General features: G+C 56.4%; 2 protein-coding genes and 1 pseudogene across 5 annotated transcripts in view; 1 reads left to right on the top strand and 2 right to left on the bottom strand.

Moving 5' to 3' along the window:
- Positions 1-3,594: 3,594 nt before the first annotated feature.
- On the bottom strand, positions 3,595-7,452 carry LOC139359637 (peptidyl-prolyl cis-trans isomerase A pseudogene; annotated as a pseudogene). Its single transcript, XR_011615834.1, has one exon. The product of XR_011615834.1 is annotated as a peptidyl-prolyl cis-trans isomerase A pseudogene (transcript).
- An 18-nt stretch (positions 7,453-7,470) lies between these two features.
- On the top strand, positions 7,471-9,209 carry LOC105472219 (gap junction protein delta 3). Its single transcript, XM_011725245.3, has 2 exons — positions 7,471-7,545; positions 8,321-9,209. Exon 2 carries the CDS (start codon positions 8,325-8,327, stop codon positions 9,207-9,209), a length of 885 nt encoding a protein of 294 aa, XP_011723547.1. The 5' UTR covers positions 7,471-7,545; positions 8,321-8,324.
- A 4,961-nt stretch (positions 9,210-14,170) lies between these two features.
- LOC105472220 (retinoic acid receptor alpha) overlaps positions 14,171-20,209 on the bottom strand; it is a 49,171-nt gene continuing 43,132 nt past the window's right edge. For all 3 annotated transcript variants that reach the window (XM_011725247.2, XM_011725246.3, XM_011725254.2), the window contains 5 exons: positions 19,758-19,918; positions 19,301-19,477; positions 17,306-17,510; positions 16,400-16,558; positions 14,171-15,813 (listed from right to left, as the gene is read on the bottom strand). In XM_011725247.2, the coding sequence (XP_011723549.1) occupies positions 15,596-15,813; positions 16,400-16,558; positions 17,306-17,510; positions 19,301-19,477; positions 19,758-19,918 (920 nt within the window). In that variant the 3' untranslated portion in view covers positions 14,171-15,595. The remainder of the gene's footprint in view (positions 15,814-16,399; positions 16,559-17,305; positions 17,511-19,300; positions 19,478-19,757; positions 19,919-20,209) is intronic.

The raw sequence follows: 20,209 nt of genomic DNA, 5'->3' as shown, positions 1-20,209 counted from the left end.
AAATCCTTCCCCTGCCCCAACCCCAATCCCAAAGCAGTTTCTCTCACCTGTCAGTTCACTCTTTCAAGAAAAAGAAGGGCTTTCAAGGAAAGGAAGAGAGGGACTCCCAAGCCCCTTGGTCTCTAAGAAGAGGCTACTGCAGTCCCCAGCCACCTTCAGGTCCAGTCATTGTCTTTCCAGAGCAAGGTTGCTACATGTGCAACCTAAAAATGGGTGAAAACTCAGGGGCTCCCCTTGGAGGAAATGACCCATCTGCCCAAGGACGGTAAAGAAGGGATGAGGCTTGGCAGAGGGGTGTGAAGGACAGCCCAGAGGTGCAATGGTTTGGAAGGGCCTAGGGACAAGGTGACAGGCAAGACTGTGGAGGCTTCCTTCTTCCTCCAGAGCAGTTAATGGGGGCAAAGACTTGGGAGGAACCCAGTGCGTCCAATGCCCCATGTCAGCGTGGGGGACCAATGCCAGAAGCAGATCTATGACAGTGAGGGAGTCTCCCTGCTCCCTCCTGGGCACAAGAATAAAGACTACATTTCCCAGCATCCCTTGCGGATAGGTGTGGCCGTGGAGCTCATCCTACCCAATGACATGTGAGCAAATCGGTAACTGTGGCCATTTCCTGGCCCTTTTCTGAGATGGGTTGGACTTGGGGGAGACAGCGGGATGTTGTGGGGGGGATAGAGGAAGAGGGCAGGGGAGGGGGAGGGGAGGGGGAGGGGAGGGGGAGGGGAGGAGGAGGGGAGGGGGAGGGGGGGGAGAGAGAGAGAGAGAGAGAGAGAGAGAGAGAGAGAGAGAGAGAGAGAGAGGGGCAGGCTGTGAGCGGGGCCGCGAGGTGCCCGCTCCCTTGAGGACTCCGTGGAGCAGAGCTTTTTTTTCCTTTTTTTTTTAAATTTTTTTTAAATTTTGAGTGTCTCTTTGTCACCCAGGCTGGAGTGCAGTGTTGCAATCTGGGTGCACTGCAACCTCCGCCTCCTGAGTTCAAGCAACTGCCTCAGCCTCCCGAGTAGCTGGGATTACAGGCACGCGCCACCACGCCCGACTATTAGTAGAGACGAAGTTTCACTATGTTGGCCAGGCTGGTCTCGAACTCCTGACCTCAGGTGTGAGCCACCGTGCCTGGCCCTTTTTGTTTTTTTAAGGCCGTGTTTTGCTCTGTCACCCAGGCTAGAGTGCAATGTCATGGCTCACTGCAACTTCCACCCCCGGGTTCAAGTGATTCTCCTGCTTTAGCCTCCCGAGTAGCTGGGATTACAGGTATGCACTACCACGCCTGGCTAATTTTTGTATTTTTGGTAGAGATGGGGTTTCACCGTGTTGGCCGGGCTGGTCTTGAACTCTTGACCTCAGGTGATCCACCCCTCTAGGCCTCCTAAAGTGCTAGGATTACAGGCGTGAGCTACCGCACCCAGCTGAGGCAGAGTTTTTATGTGAGAGAGAAACAAACTTCTCTCTTGCTTAAGCCACTGTTTCGAATTGTTGTTCCATCCAAACCTAATCTTTTTTATCTTTTTTTTTTTTTTTTTGAGGCGGAGTCTTGCTCTGTCGCCCAGGCTGCAGTGCAGTGACGCAATCTCGGCTCACTGCAAGCTCCGCCTCCCGGGTTCACGCCATTCTCCTGCCTCAGCCTCCCGAGTAGCTGGGACTACAGGCGCCCACAACCGCGCCCGGCTAATTTTTTGTATTTTTAGTAGAGACGGGGTTTCACCGTGGTCTCGATCTCCTGACCTTGTGATCCGCCCGCCTCGGCCTCCCAAAGTGCTGGGATTACAGGCGTGAGCCACCGCGCCCGGCCTTTTTTTTTTTTTAAGATAGAGTCTCACTCTGTGGTCCAGACTGGAGTGCAGTGGCGCAATCTCGGCTCACTGCAACCTCTGCCTCCCGGGTTCATGCCATTCTCCTGCCTCGCCTCCCAAATAGCTGGGACTACAGGTGCCCGCCACCACGCCTGGCTAATTTTTTGTATTTTTAGTAGAGACAGGGTTTTACCGTGTGTTAGCCAGGATGGTCTCAATCTCCTGACCTCGTGATCCGCCCACCTCAGCCTCCCAAAGTGCTGAGATTACAGGCGTGAGCCACCTCACCCGGCCCCAAACCTAATATTAAATAATCATGGAGCCAAAGGAGGGAGCAAAGGCTAGATGTGAAGGCGGGTCCCAGGTGTTGAAAACGTAGGGCTCCAGGAGTCTGTAGGGAGCCAAAGGCAAGCTCCAAGGCAAGAGCCAGCAGGTGGGGCCACCCTGGGGTGGCAGAAGTCATCTGGTCTGGAGGGTTTTCAGGGCACTAGGAAGAATATAAAGGGTCAGAAGCTGCAGGCAGGTTGGGGAGGGTGCAGAAGGACTAGAAGGGACCAAGAAGAGCCAACTCTGCCACCCTCCACCCCTTCCCTCTCCCACCCAGGCACGGACCCAAGGCCAGCAGAGCTGGAGGCAGATGTTTAACATGAATCTATTTTTGAGTTCTTATTTCTGTCGAGGATGGGAAATTCTGATTGCTGACCTGAGACTGCATTGGCCACTTTAAATGCCCACAGCCCTAGAGGAGACCAGAGTCAGCAGTTGAGACCTGAGATACACAGCATTCTTACCACCTTAGGGCAGAAAGTTCCACCCACTTCATTCATCCATCCACCCAACAAACATCTACTGAGCATCCACTGTGTGCCCCCAACCATTCTAGGTGCTGGGGATGGGACAGTAAGCAAAGGACCAAAAATCCCTTCCCTGGGGATCGCCTGTGCTAATGGGAGACATGGACGCTAAACAGGATACATAAGAAAAAGATAACATTGGCAGGGTGCGGTGGCTCACACCTGTAATCCCAGCACTTTGGGAGGCTGAGGTAGGTGGATTATTTGAGGTCAGGAGCTCGAGATCAGCCTGGCCAACACGGTGAAACCCTGTCACTACTAAAAATACAAAAATACGCCGGGCATGGTGGTGGGCGCCTGTAATCCCAGCTACTTGGGAGGCTGAGGCAGAACTGCTTGAACCTGGGAGGCGGAGGTTGCACTCCAGCTTGGGTGACAGAGCAAGACTCCATCTCAAAAAATGTGTGTGTGTGTGTGTGTGTGTGTGTGTGTGTGTGTGTGTGTGTGTGTGTGTGTGTGTGTGTGTGTGTATAGTTATGTAGTGGTCAGTACAAAGGAAATAAAGCTGAGAAGGGACAGGAAAGAAAGGGGTAAATTTCTGCTAGGGCAGCTGGGGAAAGCCTCACGAAAAGACAGCATTTCTGTAAGGACTTTTTAAAATGTTAGGAGGGCACAGGAGACAAAACAGCAGTGTGATGGCTCAAGGATGTCAGTAAATAGAATAAATAAATAACAATAAAAATAAATAAGTGGCCAGGTGTGGTGGCTCATGCTTGTGATCCCAGCACTTTGGGAGGCCAAGGCTAGCGGATCAATTGAGCCCAGGAGTCCCAGGCCAGACTGGGCAACATGGCAAGACCCTCATCTCTACAAATATATATATATATACACACACACACACACACACACACACATATATATATATATATATATATATTTTTTTTTTTTAGATAGAGTCTCCCTCTGTCGCCCAGGTTGGTGTGCAGTGGCACAATCTCAGCTCACTGCAACCTCCACCTCCTGAGTTCAAGCGATTCTCCTGAGTAGCTGGGATTACAGGCATGTGCCACCATGCCCAGCTAATTTTTGTATTTTTTAGTAGAGATGGGGTTTCACCATGTTGGCCAGGCTGGTCTCGAACTCCTGACCTCAGGTGATCTGCCTGCCTCAGCCTCCCAAAGTGCTGGGATTACAGGCATAAGCCACCATGTCGGGCCTTACAAATAATTTATTTTTATTTAGTTTTTATTTCATATTCATAAGCTTAATTCTGCAATCCAGCTAGGCATGGAAAGGAACAAGGAAAACATGGAACCCAAAGGGAACTGAGCGAGAGCACAAAGATTCTAGGATACTGTGAGCAAATGGGGTGGAGGGTGCTCTCCTGAGCTACAGAAGGAATGGGCTGGTGGTTAAGATAAAACACAAGTCAAACTCATGAGAGCTGTCCACAGTCAGCAATGCTAATCTTGCTGGTCTTGCCATTCCTGGACCCAAAGCGCTCCATGGCCTCCGCAATATTCATGCCTTCTTTCACCTTGCCAAAGACCACACGCTTGCCATCCAACCACTCAGTCTTGGCAGTGCAGATGAAAAACTGGGAACTGTTTGTGTTGGGTCCAGCATTTGCCAGGGACGAGATGCCAGGACTGTACGCTTCAGGAAGTTCTCCTCATCCCATTTCTCTCTGCAGATGAACTTGCCACCAGTGTCATTATGGCGTGTGAAGCCACCACCCTGACCCATAAACCCTGGAATAATTCTGTGAAAGCAGGAACCCTTATAACCAAACCCTTTATCTCCAGTGCTCAGAGCATGAAAGTGTTCTGCTGTCTTTGGAAACTTGTCTGCAAAAGCTCGAAGGTGACATGGCCCAAGGGCTCGCCGTCAGTGGCGATATTGAAGAACATGGTGGGGTTGACCATGGCTGATAGTTACTGGGTACAAACACATACATGCACCCATGTGTGTCTGACATGAGCAGTGGCCCCACAATCCGATGGCCAGGGAGAGGTGTCTGGAACAGACTGGAGCAAGGCAGGATTGGCCTCTCAGCCCGGCCCCTGTCTTTAAGCATGGCCACGAATGGGGCCGCCAGCTGCCAGATCTAAGCAGGGTCAGCAACACTCAGGCTGGATGGTGCTATCAGGGAAGGACGACGGGGCCTGAGGTTGTAGTCTCTGGGCCTGGCCCTGTGGCATCACAGGCTGCAGACAGCACAGGGTGACTGTGGGCTTTCCACTTCCTGCCCCACCCTGGCCCACCACCTCAGCTGCTTTCCACTCCCGCAGGCAGACGCGGTCTGATGGGCTTTTTCCAGGTGGCGCCAATGGCCTCACCCAGCAGGAGCCACAGGATAGGACAGGGTGGGGACCATTCCTGGACAGTCGAGGGAGATGAGGTGTGACCCTGAGCCCCTGTGGCTGGGGGCAGGGGGCGGGTAGCAGCTTTGCCGGGGGCAGAGGGAGGTCGGGAGGGGGAGGTCAGCAGCGCCCCCAACCCACATCCTGTTTTCAGAATCTGGGGCCCCAGCATTGCTTTTTCCCTTGGACTTTCTCCAGGGCAGCGTCCCCCACCCAGGCCCACTCCCAAGGGAAGCCTGCACGAGGGCAGGAGGGTTCCCCACACAAGCAGGAGTTCACCTAGAGTTTTTCCAGCACAGCTGGGCCCCTGAGCCAGAGGGAGTGGAGGGTGAAGGGTATATGCCTTCCCCTTCCTGAAAGTGGGCCTGGGAGTCTGCGTCAGCAGATGGAAAACCACACAGGCACCCATGGCTGACAGGGAGAGGAACTGTGTGGCCAAGAAGGTGAGTCCTGCTACCCTTCCTCAGAGGGACAGGCATGACCTCCCTCCAGTGCCTACACCCACCAGCCCCACACAAGGCTGGCACAGAGGCAACCCCTGCTGGGGACTATCAGGCCCTGGGATACCACCTGGGAAGCCCAGCCAGGCTGGATGGAGGACAATTCCACGAAAGGCTCAAGAGCTTGGGCTCAAGAACCAGTTGGGCCTCGTGTAGGCTGGATCTGCTATTTACCAGCTGCGCGACAGCGTGCAAGTGGCTTAGACCCTCTGAGTCTCAGTTTCCCCTGGTGTAAATAGTGCCCTCCTGCCACTATTGACAGAGAATTGAATGAGCTCGTTGGCATATGGAGTTAACGGGGCTCCACACAGGGCCTGGCCTGGCAGGTGCATAGGTGAGGAAGGTTGTGCTATGCACTCAGGCGGACCCCTAGGAAGGCAGAGCAGACAACCAAACATCTCAGCCTGGGAGCGAGCCCTCCCTGACCACTCAGATTGCCGTCGGTCACCCTTACTCCTTTCTCTATAAAAGAGCTTCCCCTGCCACCCGGGGCAGTGGGAGGGAACTCTCAATTCAGAGCCTCCTGGGGGGGAAGAAGTCTTCTATTTTTCACATTATAAAATAACATGAGGCCGGGCGTAGTGACTCACACCTGTAATCCCAGCACTTTGGGAGGCCGAGGCGGGTGGATCACCTGAGATCAGGAATTCAAGACCAACCTGACCAACATGGAGAAACCCTGTCTCTACTGAAAATACAAAATTAGCTGGGCGTGGTGGCGCATGCCTGTAATCCCAGCTACTGGGGAGGCTGAGGCAGGAGAATTGCTTGAACCCGGGAGGCGGAGGTTGCGGTGAGCCGAGATCACGCCATTGCACTACAGCCTAGCAACAAGAGCAAAACTCTGTCTCGAAAAATAAATAAATAAATAATAAAATAACATGTTAGGCTGGGTGCGGTGGCTCAGGCCTGTAATCCCAGCACTTTGGGAGGCTGAGGTGGGCGGATCACAAGGTCAGCAGTTCGAGATCAGCCTGGCCAACATGGCGAAACCCCATCTCTACTAAAAATACAAAAATTAGCCAGGTGTGGTGGCACACGCCTGTAATCCCAGCTACTGGGGAGGCTGAGGCAGGAGAATCGCTTGAACCTGGGAGGCAGAGGTTGCATTCAGCCAAGATCGTGCCACTGCACTCCAGCCTGGGCGACAGAGCAAGACGCTGTCTCAAAAAAACAAATAAAATAAATAAATAAATAAATAACATGTTCATTATAGTAAAGTTGGAAATTACAGAAAAGCGGGAAGGAACCCAAAGATTTTATTTAACTGCCAAAGCCAGGCACTTGGGATATTTTAATGGTTTTCCATATGGGATTTTTTTTTTTTTTTTTTTTTTTTTCAGGCACGAGGGTTTTTTTGGTTCTCTGTCATATGGTTGGGAACTCAATATTCAGAAGTAGAGAATCCCAGTTACTCAGGAGTCTGAGGTGTGAGGATCACTTGAAGCCAGGAGTTTAAGATCAACCTGGGCTACTTAGAGAGACCCCGTTCCAAAAAAGATGTAGAGCTGGAAGGAAACTTGGGGGTCAGCTGGTCTGGCCACCTTGGTTGACAAGGCAGGAAAGCCTGGCTCAGTACCACCGAATGACTTGTCCAAGGTGAGCGGTGGCAGAGCTGGAACCAGAAGCTGTTAGATGTTTGCTGCCCCTTAAACTCCAGCAGCAAACCTCCCTCTGTCCCCGAAGACCATCTTCACAGGGCATGGTTAGTGCATAGTGGATCGAGGCTCCAGGCTGAGGGTCTCTCTGGGAAGGGCTTCTAGGAACCCCCCAGCTTCCTCGGTAAAGGATGTGGCTCTGGTTAACCCCCTCCCCCATTTGCAGATGGAAATTTAGCTATGGGGTGGGGGGCCAAAAAGTGAGGGCCACAGAGCCCAGCAAGGGGCGTGGCCCGTGCCTGTTCCAAAGGGCGGAGGCAGTCAGCAGGGTCACCCTGTTCCTTTAAGAGAAGGGGGAGCGCTAACCCCTCTCAGCCATCCTGTCCTGTCCTCCATCCTGGCCAAATCCGAAAGGGAAAATGAAAGAGGGAGAAGGAGGCGCCGGTCCCAGCCACCTCCCAAGGTCCCTGGCTCAGCTCTGACACCCCAGTCCCGGCCCCAGGGTGAGTGGGGTTGGGTGATGGTTTAGGGGCACCAGCGGTGTGTGGGGACCTGTGTGAGTGTGGGGTGGAGAGGGTCTCAGGAGATGTGGAGGCTGGAGGCACAGGAGGCTGGGGAGGAGGGAGAGGCCTGGCTCCGCATTCCCACCACGCTGGGGTAGGAGAGCAGGGACACCTCTGACAAGGGACCCTGTGACAGTTACGAAAGTGGGGTTGCCTCTGTACCAGCCCCCCACACTGAGAGGAGTTCACTGCAGTGAAAATGGCGAGAGAAATGGTGGGCCGAGAAAGGAGTGGTCTCACTGCCTCCGCCACTCCCACTCCTCCCAGGGGCACCAAATTGGGTCTGGAGGCTCGGGGTTCGAGGCTCCACTCTTCCCACAGCATCCTTGACAGCTAAGGGCACCGCTGGATTTCCGCTTCCACAAGGCAAGTCAGGGGCTGGCCCAGCTGATCTCCAAGGTCCTTCCTAAGAATCTGGGATCTGGAGGATCCCAGGGTCGAACGGAGACGGCAAAGGGGGTGCGGCTAAAATGCAAATGGGGGCTCCTCCCCAGCACCCATCGGCCCCAAAGAGAAGGGAACCTATAGCTGAGCGTCGCCTGCTCCCCTCGGGCCCTCCCTTTCACACTGGTCTCATCGTTAAACCCGGGCCTCTCCCACCCCACTACTCACCCTGAAGTCAGAGAAGGCCCAACGGACCCCACCCCGATGGGCGCGGAAGGGGCGGGGGTCTCTGACCTGCCCCATCCCCTGACTCCCCGCCCCGCGTCCCCAGCGCCATGGGGGAGTGGGCGTTCCTGGGCTCGCTGCTGGACGCCGTGCAGCTGCAGTCGCCGCTCGTGGGCCGCCTCTGGCTGGTGGTCATGCTGATCTTCCGCATCCTGGTGCTGGCCACGGTGGGCGGCGCAGTGTTCGAGGACGAGCAAGAGGAGTTCGTATGCAACACGCTGCAGCCGGGCTGTCGCCAGACTTGCTACGATCGCGCCTTCCCGGTCTCCCACTACCGCTTCTGGCTCTTCCACATCCTGCTGCTCTCGGCGCCCCCGGTGCTGTTCGTCGTCTACTCCATGCACCGGGCCAGCAAGGAGGCTGGCGGCGCTCAGGCGGCGGCGCAGTGCGCCCCTGGACTGCCCGAGGCCCAGTGCGCGCCATGCGTTCTGCGCGCCCGCCGCGCGCGCCGCTGCTACCTGCTGAGCGTGGCGCTGCGCCTGCTGGCCGAGCTGACCTTCCTGGGCGGCCAGGCGCTGCTCTACGGCTTCCGCGTGGTCCCGCACTTCGCGTGCGCCGGCCCGCCCTGCCCGCACACGGTCGACTGCTTCGTGAGCCGGCCCACCGAGAAGACCGTCTTCGTGCTCTTCTACTTCGCGGTGGGGCTGCTGTCGGCGCTGCTCAGCGTAGCTGAGCTGGGCCACCTGCTCTGGAAGGGCCGCCCGCGCGCCGGGGAGCGTGACAACCGCTGCAACCGTGCACACGAAGAGGCGCAGAAGCTGCTCCCGCCGCCGCCGCCGCCACCTCCGCTGCCGACCCTGCCCTCCCGGCACCCCGGCCCCGAGTCCTGCGCCCCGCCCGCCTATGCGCACCGGGCGCCAGCCAGCCACCGCGAGGGCGGCAGCGGCCGCGGCAAGGCGTCACCGGCCACCGGCCGCCGAGACCTGGCCATCTAGGGGCGGGCCCCGCCTCGCGCGGGCTGGACGGCGAGGGCCGGACCCCGCCACCTCCGCCGCCTCCGCCGCCCGCACCGCAGAAACCGGAAGCTGCTTTCACCAGAGCTGTGGTGGGACTTGCCCTGGCAGGAGACGCGCTGTGGGGACGGCCCGCGGGCGGCATCGCACTTGCCTTGTACTGCCTCCCAGTGGATGCCGGCAGCACCTGGGGCAGGCCGAGCTGGGGGCGGAGAATGAACTCAGGCGGGTCCTGGATGCCACCACCCAGGTGGAAAGGAAGGAGACCAGGGCCCTGAGAGAGAGTGGACCGGAGGGGGAGAGCAGAGCGGAAGGTGGAGGGTGGTTGTTTTACTGGGGACAAAAACAACTGTGATGCCAGCATTCTCAGGCACTCTCTGTGTTCAGAGAGTGGTCCCCGTGTGGGCTCTCTGTGAATGTGCACACACGGACACATAAGCACTGCGAGCTGTGTGCACGCGCACCTGTACACGCTGTGTGAACACTGTGCATGTGCGCGCATGCGTACACCCTGCGTGAGGCCCACTTGTGCACACACACGAAACCCTTCCGGGTGAGCTGTGTGCACATGCACATAGACACATGTATGCCCCGTGAGAGCTGTGTGCTCACATCCTTGTGAGCTTTGTCTGAGTGCGTTGTGCACACACGCACATGTGCAGCCTGCTTGGGCTGCGTGTGCACACCTGTACACAGAAACATCCTTGTGCACTATGTGTGCATGTGTACATCCTGCGTGACCTCCGTGTGTGCACGCGTGTGTGTGTGATCTCTGATATGCACTGCGGGGGTGGCCAGGGTCCGATGTCAGCAGCAGACACAATGGCTCCCTCCCTACCACCCTAACCGAGCCCACCTGCCAGGGCATCACAGAAGGTCTGTCCTCCTCCCAAGAGACCCCGCCCAGCGAGGGAAGAGGAGGAGGCCTTCCCAGGGCAGGCCTCGATCCTCGGGAGCCTATGAGCACATCCTCACTGTCCGCCTTGTAGCGAGGCGGGGGCTGGGCCCTTTCATGGAGGTGGGGTGGGGGTGGGCGGCGGGCCAGAGGGCAACCCAGACATGTGTTATGCCTCCCTCCTCCATCTGCATCCTCCCCGCCGCTACTTCTCCCCCAGGCTATAAACGGGAAAGTCTCTTCTGTCCGCAGGAGAAAGCTCCCAAAACACGCGCTCCGGGCCCAGCCTTCCCTTCGGACCACCCCCTTCTTCTTCCTTGCGGGCATTGGAAGAACCGCTGCCTATGCAGCGCATCCCCCTCCTGTGTCTCCCCTCCCGTCTGCCCTCCACCTTCACCAGCCAGTGGGCTGCTCTCCATGAGATCACCCAGGACCTAACTGATAAATCCAGGGGCCATCATCGGACTGCACCTTGAGGGCCTCACCACATCCTGCCGACCAGGCTGTGCGTTCCCCGCCATCACCCCACCCTGTCCTTCTGAGTTCCTGGCATCATTCTCAGCTCTCCTCCTGTGCCCGCACAGCACTGGGAGGTCTTTCTGAATAGCTCCCCCGCTACTTAAACCCGGGGCTGGGGGCAGCACCCCTGCCCTCAGGTGAGTCCAGCGCCTCACAAGGCTTCCTTCTGAAGCCCTGCCCCCGTCAGGCCTCCGACTCCACAGCACCGGCTTCCAGGTGTGCTCAGAACCATAGGGAATTTTCTGTTCTAACAAGCACCAGGCCTGCTTGCTGCCAAGCGTTTGAACGTGCTGTTCCTTTGCCCAGAGCAGCCGCTGCTTCCTGCAGCCTTCTCCTCCCCTAGGTAATGCCCCTCCACCTTTTGTTGTCACTTGGGAAGAAAACAGACACCTTCAAGGAAAGGGCTTCCCTGGTAGCCCCCAACCTAAGACAGAGCTGGATGCCTGTTGCTTCCCTAGGGAGAGCACTTCTCCTGCAGGATGGCATTGCTCTCTCCCCTTCCATGGCACGTAGTATGTGCTCACTAAATATGTGTTGGATGAGAAACTGAAGGTGTCCCCAGGCCTACACCATTGCCATGCCCGAACACTATCCATGCTATGGTGAGCACCATCTCTCTGATGACAGTTCTGTGTCCACAGCCCAGACCCCTCCACACAAACTCAGATGGGGCTGTGCGGCTGTTTTCCAGATGTATTCATTCAACAAATATTTGTAGAGTACCTACTATGTGTCAAGTGATGTTCAAGATCAGCATCATCCAATGGAAATAGCGTGTGAGCCATGTATGTGGTTTCAACTTTTTCATTAGCCACATTAAAAACGTAAAAGGAAACAAGTGAAATTAATTTGAGTCATGTATTTTCTTTAACCTAGTATATCCAAAACATTTTCATCTTAATGCCTCATCGATATTAAAAAGTATTAAGGAGATAGTTTACATTCTTTTTTTCATTCTTCCAAATCTGCACCCACCTAGCCAATTCTTTCCTCTAGAGATTTAGCAATGAGTCGAGATAGTGCCCCTGCACTCCAGCCTGGGCTACAGCGGGAGACTCCGTCTCAAAATAAATTAAATTAAATTAAAAAGAGACTTAGCTGAGAGGGGCCACTTCTTCCTGGAAGGCGTCTGAGCCCTGCCCCAGGCCTGGTTCAGGGCCTCTGCCCTGCACTCCCATAGGCCTGTCAAGCCTGTTGCAGCCCTGCCCAGGGGACATCCGGTCACCTTCCTCTGGCTCAGTCTCCCTGCGGAGGATGGGCCCTGGCTCAGTGCAAAGCGCATCAGCCCTGGAGGACCATACTCCACAGCAGTGGATCTCAACTGGGGGTGATTTTGTCCCCTAAGGGGACATTTAGCAATGTCTGGAGACATATTTGGTTGTTACAGCTGGGGTGGGGGAGAAGCACCAGTAGGGTTTCACGGGCGGAAGGTTGGAGATGTTGCTTAGCATCCTGCAATGCACAGGACAGCCCCCACACCCTGGCTCAGATCTTCACATTGGTGCTGACGCTGAGCAGCTCTGCTCGACAACAGTGAACTGTCGAGCACTGAGAACAACCCCAAGAGGGGTTCCCAACAGCAAAGGCGCTACCCCAACGGGCACTTTGTAAATGTGGGGGCCACTGCTTTGTTTTGACAATGATGGGGGACCCCCATTGGCATTTAGTAGGCAAGGGCTATGGACGTCAAGATATCCTCTCAAAATAAAAACCTGCCAGGCACGACTTTATTTTTATTTTTATTTTTTGAGACAGGTCTCCGTCTGTTGCCCAGACTAGACTGCAGTGGTGTTATCACGGCAGCCTCAACTTCCAGGGATCCACCAACTCTCCCACTTGAGCCCGCCTAAGTAGCTGGGACCACAGACGCACGCTACCAGGCTATGCTAATTTTTGTATTTTTTTTTTTGTGGAGACAGGGTTTCATCATGTTGCCCAGGCTGGTCTTGAACTCCAGGACTCAAGTGATCCGCCAGCCTCTGCCTCCCAAAGTGCTGGGATTACAGGCGTGGGCCACTGCACCTGGCCTCAGACACAACTTTAGAATGTCCAACTGGACATTGGCATAAGTGAAAAACCTGGGCCCAAATCTCATTTTACATGTAAAACATTACATGTAATGTTTTGGGCTTTTTTTGGACTTTTTGTTTGTTTGGGCTTTTTTTGCATAGTTTTATTATAAATCAAACATGTCGATTTTTATCCCAACATCCACCCATGCTCTTTAATCTTCCTGGGCTTCTTGTACAGAATGGCTTCCAACCTTCTTTTAAATTTAAATGTAGTCATTCAAAAGAGGGGCAAGCATTAATGTATTGAAACACATAGCACTGCCCCTCAGTTTATCCTTTATGATACGGTTGTGACAACATATTGATTTGTGAAATCACTTGTACAGGTACAGTATGTTAAATATCATTTCAGACTCAAAGAAGTTAGAAAATATTTACTGGAGGAAAAGCGCCTCGGTCCACACGGTTGCCTCCAGCCTGGCGCGGCCGTTGAGTCAAGCAAGGCGCTGCCGCCACCTAGTGGTTAACGTAGAAATGGCAGGCAACCCCTAGCAGAAGGAACCCTTTGCCTTACCCCACCCCCTCCAGACCCCCACACCACTTGGAGGCAGAGGGCTGGGCTCCTAAGCTTCCATCCCAATCCTGTGTTCTTGTTAGGTTTCTTTCTTTTCTTCTTTTTCTTCTTCCTTCCTTTCTTTCTTCTTCTTTCTTTTCTTCTTTCCTTTTTTTTCTCTCCTCTCTCTTCTCTTCTTCTTCTTCTCTCTCTCTCCCCTTTCTTTCTCTTTTTTGAGATGGAATCCTGCTGTGTCGCCCAGGCTGGAGTGCAGTGGCGCGATCTCGGCTCACTGCAACCTCCGCCTCCCAGGTTCTGCCTCAGCCTCCCGAATAGCTGGGATTACAGGCGCCCACCACCACGCCCAGCTAATTTTTTTTGTATTTTTAGTAGAGACAGCGTTTCACCATGTTGGCCAGGCTGGTTTTGAACTCCTGACCTCAAGTGATCCGCCCACAGCCTCCCAAAGTGCTGGAATTACAGGCGTGAACCACTGTGTCTGGCCTCTTGTTAGGTTTGTATGAGTCCCTGACCCCAGCTCCTGTGCCATCTGTCATTGCTGCTGTGATGGTCAAGGCTGGACCCAGCTTCTGGCTTCCTAAGGACCAGGAATGTCTAGGGGTGGGTCCGGCTTCCTCCCTCAGACTGGGGGTTCCCTGAAGGTGGGGGCAGCTTTCCTCCTCTCCCCTCCCACTCCCAGACTGGGGCTCCTTGACATGGGCAGTGGGGATCTCCAGACTGAGGGCTTCCCAAGGGGCAGGACCTTCTCCTTCTCAGCATCTCCAAAGACCCCAGCACAAGGTAAGCCTCAGAAGGCAGCTTGGAAGGGTGCCCTGGCCAGTCCCTTGGCCCCAGTGCTCATTCCTGACCATCACAGGCCCAGAGTACATGAGGAAACCTATTCCGAGCCCCCAGCCCAGACGCCAAGAAGAGGGGGTGGAGGCAGCAAGGCTGGAGGCATGTGTAGAATAAATAGAACTTTATTCTTTATCCAGTAGATCTCAGTGGAAAGCCCAACAGTAACAGGTGCACCCACGGGCTCCAGGGGAAGGGCCCCAACCCCTGGTGGAGGTTAGGGCAGAGCCGGCTCCCCCAGCCAGGGGTGCAGGGGTGAGGGGAGACCCCCTGTAGGCCCGTCCTGCGGGGTAAGGAGGGGGCACGGGGATGGGACAGGGGGGAGGTGGGGGGCAGGCCAGGGAAATGGAGGAACTCAGGCCAAGTGTGTGTCGGCCCATCTACTGTCCAGTGTGTGTGTGTGTGTGTGTGTGTGTGCGCTCACGCATGTGTGTGGGTGTGTCTCGGGGCCCTGTGGGGGTGCTGGTGGCTGAGGCTGGGGGTGGGGGCAGCTCAAGCCCCTGGCCAGCCCCTTCACAGTGGGGGCTGGGAGGCCTGGATGATGTGGGCCCTGACGGGAGGCAGCTCTGCCAAGGAGCTGGGTCTGTGAAAACTCCGTGTCCTGGGGCCCCTGCTCGGCCCCTGCTCCATGGCTCATGGTGGGTGCAGGCAATTGCCAAGGCCAGGAGCCTATCCTTCCAAGGCCACCCCACACTGTCCACACCCAGTGGTCAGGCAGAAGGAGAAAGGGCCTGGCAGCTTCTCCAGCGCGAGGGAGGGGAAGGCAGGTCTTGGAAAGTTAGTACTTCACAGTTTTAAAGAGAAAACTGAGGAGGAAAAGGCTGAGGAGGAGAACTGGGGGGCACAGGGACACGAAAGGAGAGTGGGGGCCCCTTCTGAGCCACTCCCTCCCCCGGACCCACCCCCTCCAGCTCTGGATCCAGCTCCCCCCAATACACAGCACAAATTCCTTCAGTATAAATGTGCTTAAAATGAAAATTCTTATTAAAAAAAATCAAAACCAAAAAAATTAAAATAAAAACAAAACCAGCGAGAATTAATACCTGGGGTTGGTACGGCAGGGTATGTACAGGGGGAACCCCCCCGCCCCTGTCCCACCCCCTCTGTCACCAACCAAGGCAGGGGGGAGGCTGAGGTTCCCCAGCTGGGGAGCAATGGCTTGTGAGTTCTGAGGATGGGGGAGCCAAGTCCTGGCATTTGCTGGTGATGAAGATGTGGTGAGCTGGGCAGAGGGGTGTCCTGATGAACACGAGGCCCCCAGGGGACCCATCCTGAGACCCGGGACCAGGGCCTCACTCAGTTCCCGGCCTCGGCCTCTGACGTCAGCCCAGGCTGTGGGAGCAGGCAGTCCACTGAGGGCCCAGGCCTCTGTCCAAGGAGTTGCTGCCTCCTCCCTCCCGGTCCCCCAGGGAAGGTCCCCAGTGCTGCCCGGGAGGACAGGTGGGGGCAGGGCTGGCAGGGGTCACATGGTCGGTAGAAAGGCAGAGAAAAGCCGGGGCGGAGGGCGAGGGTTGTGTCCATGTGGCGCGGGCGGTCACGGGGAGTGGGTGGCCGGGCTGCTTCTGTTGGAGCTGGGGCTGAGGCTGGGGCTACAGCTGCCTGGCGGGGGGGCCAGGCCACCCCCGTCCCGCCCCCCGCCCCCCGGCTGTCCGCTCAGAGTGTCCAGGCCCTCTGAGTTCTCCAGCATTTCCTGGATGAGAGGCGGCATGGAGCCCGGGATCTCCATCTTCAGCGTGATCACCCGCTCAGCCCCTGCGGGAAAGGAGGGGCAGAGCTCAGCACACCGGGCCAGCCCTCCCACCCCCGGCCCCAGCAAGCCTGGCTCCAGGTGGGAAGATCAATACTACTGATACTAGCTCTTTCTTGGGATTCAGTTCTTTGACATGAGCCAGCTCTCTTAGCCCCCAAGTCCAGAGGCTGGTGGCAATGGGGCAAAGTGGTCCTGAACTCTGGTTCCAGGGCCAGACTGCCAGCCTGGGCTGGACACCAAGTCCTGCCTTCCTCTATGCTGTGCGCTAGGGATTATCCTGACTCCTCCGTCAACACTATCGTTATCCCTGCCCCTCAGAAGGGACACTGCAGCTCGGAGCTGTTAAGTGACCCGCACAAGGACACACACCCATGTGTCTGGTTCCAGAACCATGATCTGAACTACCACAAGGTGAGTGACACAGGCAGGTCACTAGGGGACAGTGGAGTCACTAGGGGACCTCGGCCTAGACACAGATGGGGACAGGTGTCGTATTCTCCTGGCACAAAGACACAGGGTGCTGGCTTGGATGTGGGGGCCTGGGCCAGGCCTTGAGGGCCGGCACCCCTCCAGGTCTGGGAGCCTCACCCTTGGCGCTGATGCTTCGCAGGTCAGTGATCTTCATCAGCATCTTGGGGAACATGTGGGGGCGGCTGGGCCTCCGCTTTCGCACGTAGACCTTTAGCGCCTCCAGCAGCGGCTCCTGCAGCATGTCCACACGGTCAGGCTGCTCCAGGTCCTGGCGGTCTGAGGAAGCAGAGCCACCCCCTGAGCAGCTGGGAACACAGCTGCACCCCCGGCCTCGGCCACCGGGGGGCGTGCCTGCCCAGGCCATGGAAGAGGACAGCTCGCAGGCGCCTCCCCACACAGGGCAGGGCACCAGGTCTCTGCTGCTGCAGGGGATAGAGCCCCTTAAAAGGGAGCAACGGGCTGAGGGTAGCGGGGTGCCCCAAACCCTCCCTATGAGCCCAGTTCATGGGATGGGACCCCAAATGGGCAGTGTCATCCCCAAGCAGGGAGAGGGTTCCCAGGCAGGCTCCCACTCCCACCTGTTATTCTGGAAACCAGATGAAATGGCAGAAATCACAATAAAATAGCAACTAACATGCACTGGAGCTCGCTCTGGCACCTGCACAGGGTGTTACCACCGTAATCCTCCCATCAACCTCATGAGCTAGAGACCGTTCCTGCCCCCACTGTACAGAAATGGAGGCCCAGAGAAGTTCAGCAACCTGCTCAGGCTCATGCATCAGCCAGGAAGTGACCCTGGGAGGTCCGACCCTCAAACCCTCACTCAACCTCCCTAGAAGGGGTGTTGCCCAGAAATCAGGAACAGGAGTCCAGGCCGAACACAGCCCCCTTGCTGTGTAGCTGCAGACCAGATCCTGCCCTCTAGAGAGGCCTGACAAGAGGCGGCCTGAAAGAGTTCCCTGGAAGACTCCGGGGCTACACTCCTGCCCCAGGCCCAGCCCCCAGACCCAGGCCCCTGCCCACCTCCGCAGATGAGGCAGATGGCGCTAAGCAGCCCCGTCTCCGCATCATCCATCTCCAGGGGCAGCAGCTGGTTGGCGAAGGCAAAGACCAGGTCGGTGAGGGGGCCGAAGCCAGCGTTGTGCATCTGGGTCCGGTTCAGGGTCAGCCCGTCCGAGAAGGTCATGGTGTCCTGCTCGGGTGTGTACCGCGTGCAGATCCGGAGGATCTGGGTGCAGAGGATGCACGGGTTCAGGGACTGAACCCCACCCACTCCGAGCACTCGGCACCAGCACTCCCAGAGGACCACCTGGCAGGCGGCCACAGCAACGCTGTCTGATAGAATTTTCTACAATGATGGAAAGGTTCTATGTCTGCACCATCCAATACCTCAGCCACCAGCCACATGCGTCTATTGAGTACTTGAAATGTGGCTAATGCAATTGAGGAACTGAATTGAGTTTAATTTTAATTAATTTAAATTTAAATAGTCACATGTGGCAAGCAGCTACTGTACTGGACAGTGCAGGTCCAGGTCATCCTGCCTCCATGCAGAGAATTTAGGAACACTGGGCTGCTGCCTACAGTTCCCAGGATGGGGCACACAACAGGTGCTCAGTAAACGTGTATTGGCTTGAACTATGTTGCAGGAACCCAGACCGCGCCTCCTGCATCCAGGGCGTGGGGATGAGAGCTCCTGCAGGCAGCACAATCTAAACCTCCCACTCATCACCCGCCTCAACATTCAGAGGCATCCACAGGGAAATGACAGTCTGCCAGGCGCCATGGCTCACACCTGTAATCCCAACACTTTGGGAGGCCGAGATAGGTGGATCACCTGAGGTCAGGAGTTTGAGACCGGCCTGGCCAACATGGTGAAACCCCGTCTCTACTAAAAATACAAAAATTAGCCTGGCGTGGTGGCAGGCACCTGTAATCCCAGCTACTCAGGAGGCTGAGGCAGGAGAATCGCTTAAGGCAGCGGTGGCAGGCTGCAGTGAGCCGAGATCGTACTACTGCACTCCAGCCTAGGTGACAAGAGTGAAACTCCGTCTCAAAAAAGAAAAAAATAAAAGGAAATGATAGCCTCGTCAAATCCCAGGTTCCCCACCCTGGAGGTGACCAAAAGGGAACAGGTGGACTTGAGCCCTTGTCAGGGAGAGCCGGAAGGAGAGCGCTCCCTCCAGCCTAGGCTTTGGCAGTTCCCCCTGCCTCTTCCTGCCCCCACCCCCTGCATCCAGCCTCCAGCCCAGTCCACCCTCGGGCTCACTGAGTGCCCGGCAGTCCCCTGAGCTCAGCCCGGCCTCACAGCAGCAAGTCTTTCACTTCTTGCTCCTGAGTTAGGGTTACCCTCTCACCTCCCCCTCTACAAACCCCTAGATGTCACCTCCTCTGAGACACCATCCTTCAGGTCCAAGCAGTCATGAGCCCTCCCCCCATCTCCAGGTAGCATTGATCACAGTTTTGCAACCTCTGTTGACTTATCTCTTGCCTCACATGGAAGGTTTTCAAGAGTGGGGATGGTGGCGCGTTCACCGCTGGGTTCCTGACACCCAGTTCGAACACTGGCCAGAGGATCCTAGGTGAATCTTTCTAATTTTTTGCAGAAACAAGGTCTCACTATGTTGCCCAGGGTGGTCTTGAACTTCCAGCCTCAAGCGATCCTCCTGCCTCACTTGGTCTCCCAAAGTGCTAGGATTACAGGTATGAGCCACTGCGCCTGGCTCCTAGGTGAATCTTTATTGCTGGCTAACTGGATGGATGGATAGATGGATGGATGGATGGATATGTGTGTGGGTGAACAGGTGAGCTCCTGCACATCTGGCTGCTAGGTGGCTGAGTGGACGGGGAGATGAGTGGACAGGTGGACACGTGGGGAGAGGAATGGCTGACATTTGGACAGTGGGCATTTGGACAGGCTGACTGCAGACACGCATGTAGGATGGTGGCTGTCTGGCTGGAAGGCCATCTACCCAGGACACAGGGGCAGTGCCTGGGGGACAGAGTGCAGACCCTCACCAGGATGTCCAGGCAGGCAGCCTTGAGGAGGGTGATCTGGTCGGCGATGGTGAGGGTGGTGAAGCCGGGCAGCTGCTTGGCGAACTCCACAGTCTTAATGATGCACTTGGTGGAGAGTTCACTGAACTTGTCCCAGAGGTCAATGTCCAGAGAGACACGTTGTTCTGAGCTGTTGTTCTGGGGGAGGAGGGAGAGTGAGGGCCTTCTTCTCTATGGCACCCCTTCTCGGCCTGGCTCCAGCCCCCACAGGCCTGCCCTCTACCTAGCCTTCACTTCCTGGGAGCTCCTTAGGAAGAGGCAGCAGCGGGAGGGAGAAGAGAGGGAAAGGGAAGGGCGAAGAGATCCAGCCAGGGGGGAGGAGGAAATGCCTGGCACAAGAAGGGGTGTCTGAGAGGGGCCCGTCCTGGCCCTGCGGCCCAGGGCACATCCCTCCCTGCAGGCCAGGGGAAAGCCATACCGTAGTGTATTTGCCCAGCTGGCAGAGGGCAGGGAAGGTTTCCTGGTGCGCTTTGCGCACCTTCTCAATGAGCTCCCCCACCTCCGGCGTCAGCGTGTAGCTCTCGGAGCACTCGGGCTTGGGCACCTCCTTCTTCTTCTTGTTTCGGTCATTTCTCACAGCTGTGGAGGGCAGAGGGGGTTAGAGGGCAGCTGCAGGCTGCTCAGGGCCTCGTCCACCCCCAGCCTGACAGAGCGCCGCCAGCTGCTGAGGAGGTCACCCCGGCTTGTAAGCACACGCACACAGCACGCATTCACAGGCAGGCAAGGCATCGCCACGCACTCCAGCCCCCCATGCCCATCCAACCCACACAGCAAGTTCGGCCCCAGAAGCCCTGTGAGCACAGCTGTGGCCCTACACACACACCCCCGCAGCCAGCCAAGTGCTGTCCCCCACGCGTCTACTCCAGCTCA

The sequence above is a fragment of the Macaca nemestrina genome, chromosome 17, assembly GCF_043159975.1.
Source record: "Macaca nemestrina isolate mMacNem1 chromosome 17, mMacNem.hap1, whole genome shotgun sequence".
In the NCBI taxonomy this organism is placed as follows: Eukaryota; Metazoa; Chordata; class Mammalia; order Primates; family Cercopithecidae; genus Macaca; species Macaca nemestrina.
The sequence above is the reverse complement of the archived record's forward strand: the minus strand, read 5'-3'. Positions and strand labels throughout refer to the sequence as shown.

What these genes read in the sequence shown, in the direction of transcription:
- LOC105472219 (XM_011725245.3), top strand. Translation starts at nt 8,325, where the DNA reads ATGGGGGAGTGGGCGTTCCTGGGCTCGCTGCTGGACGCCGTGCAGCTG.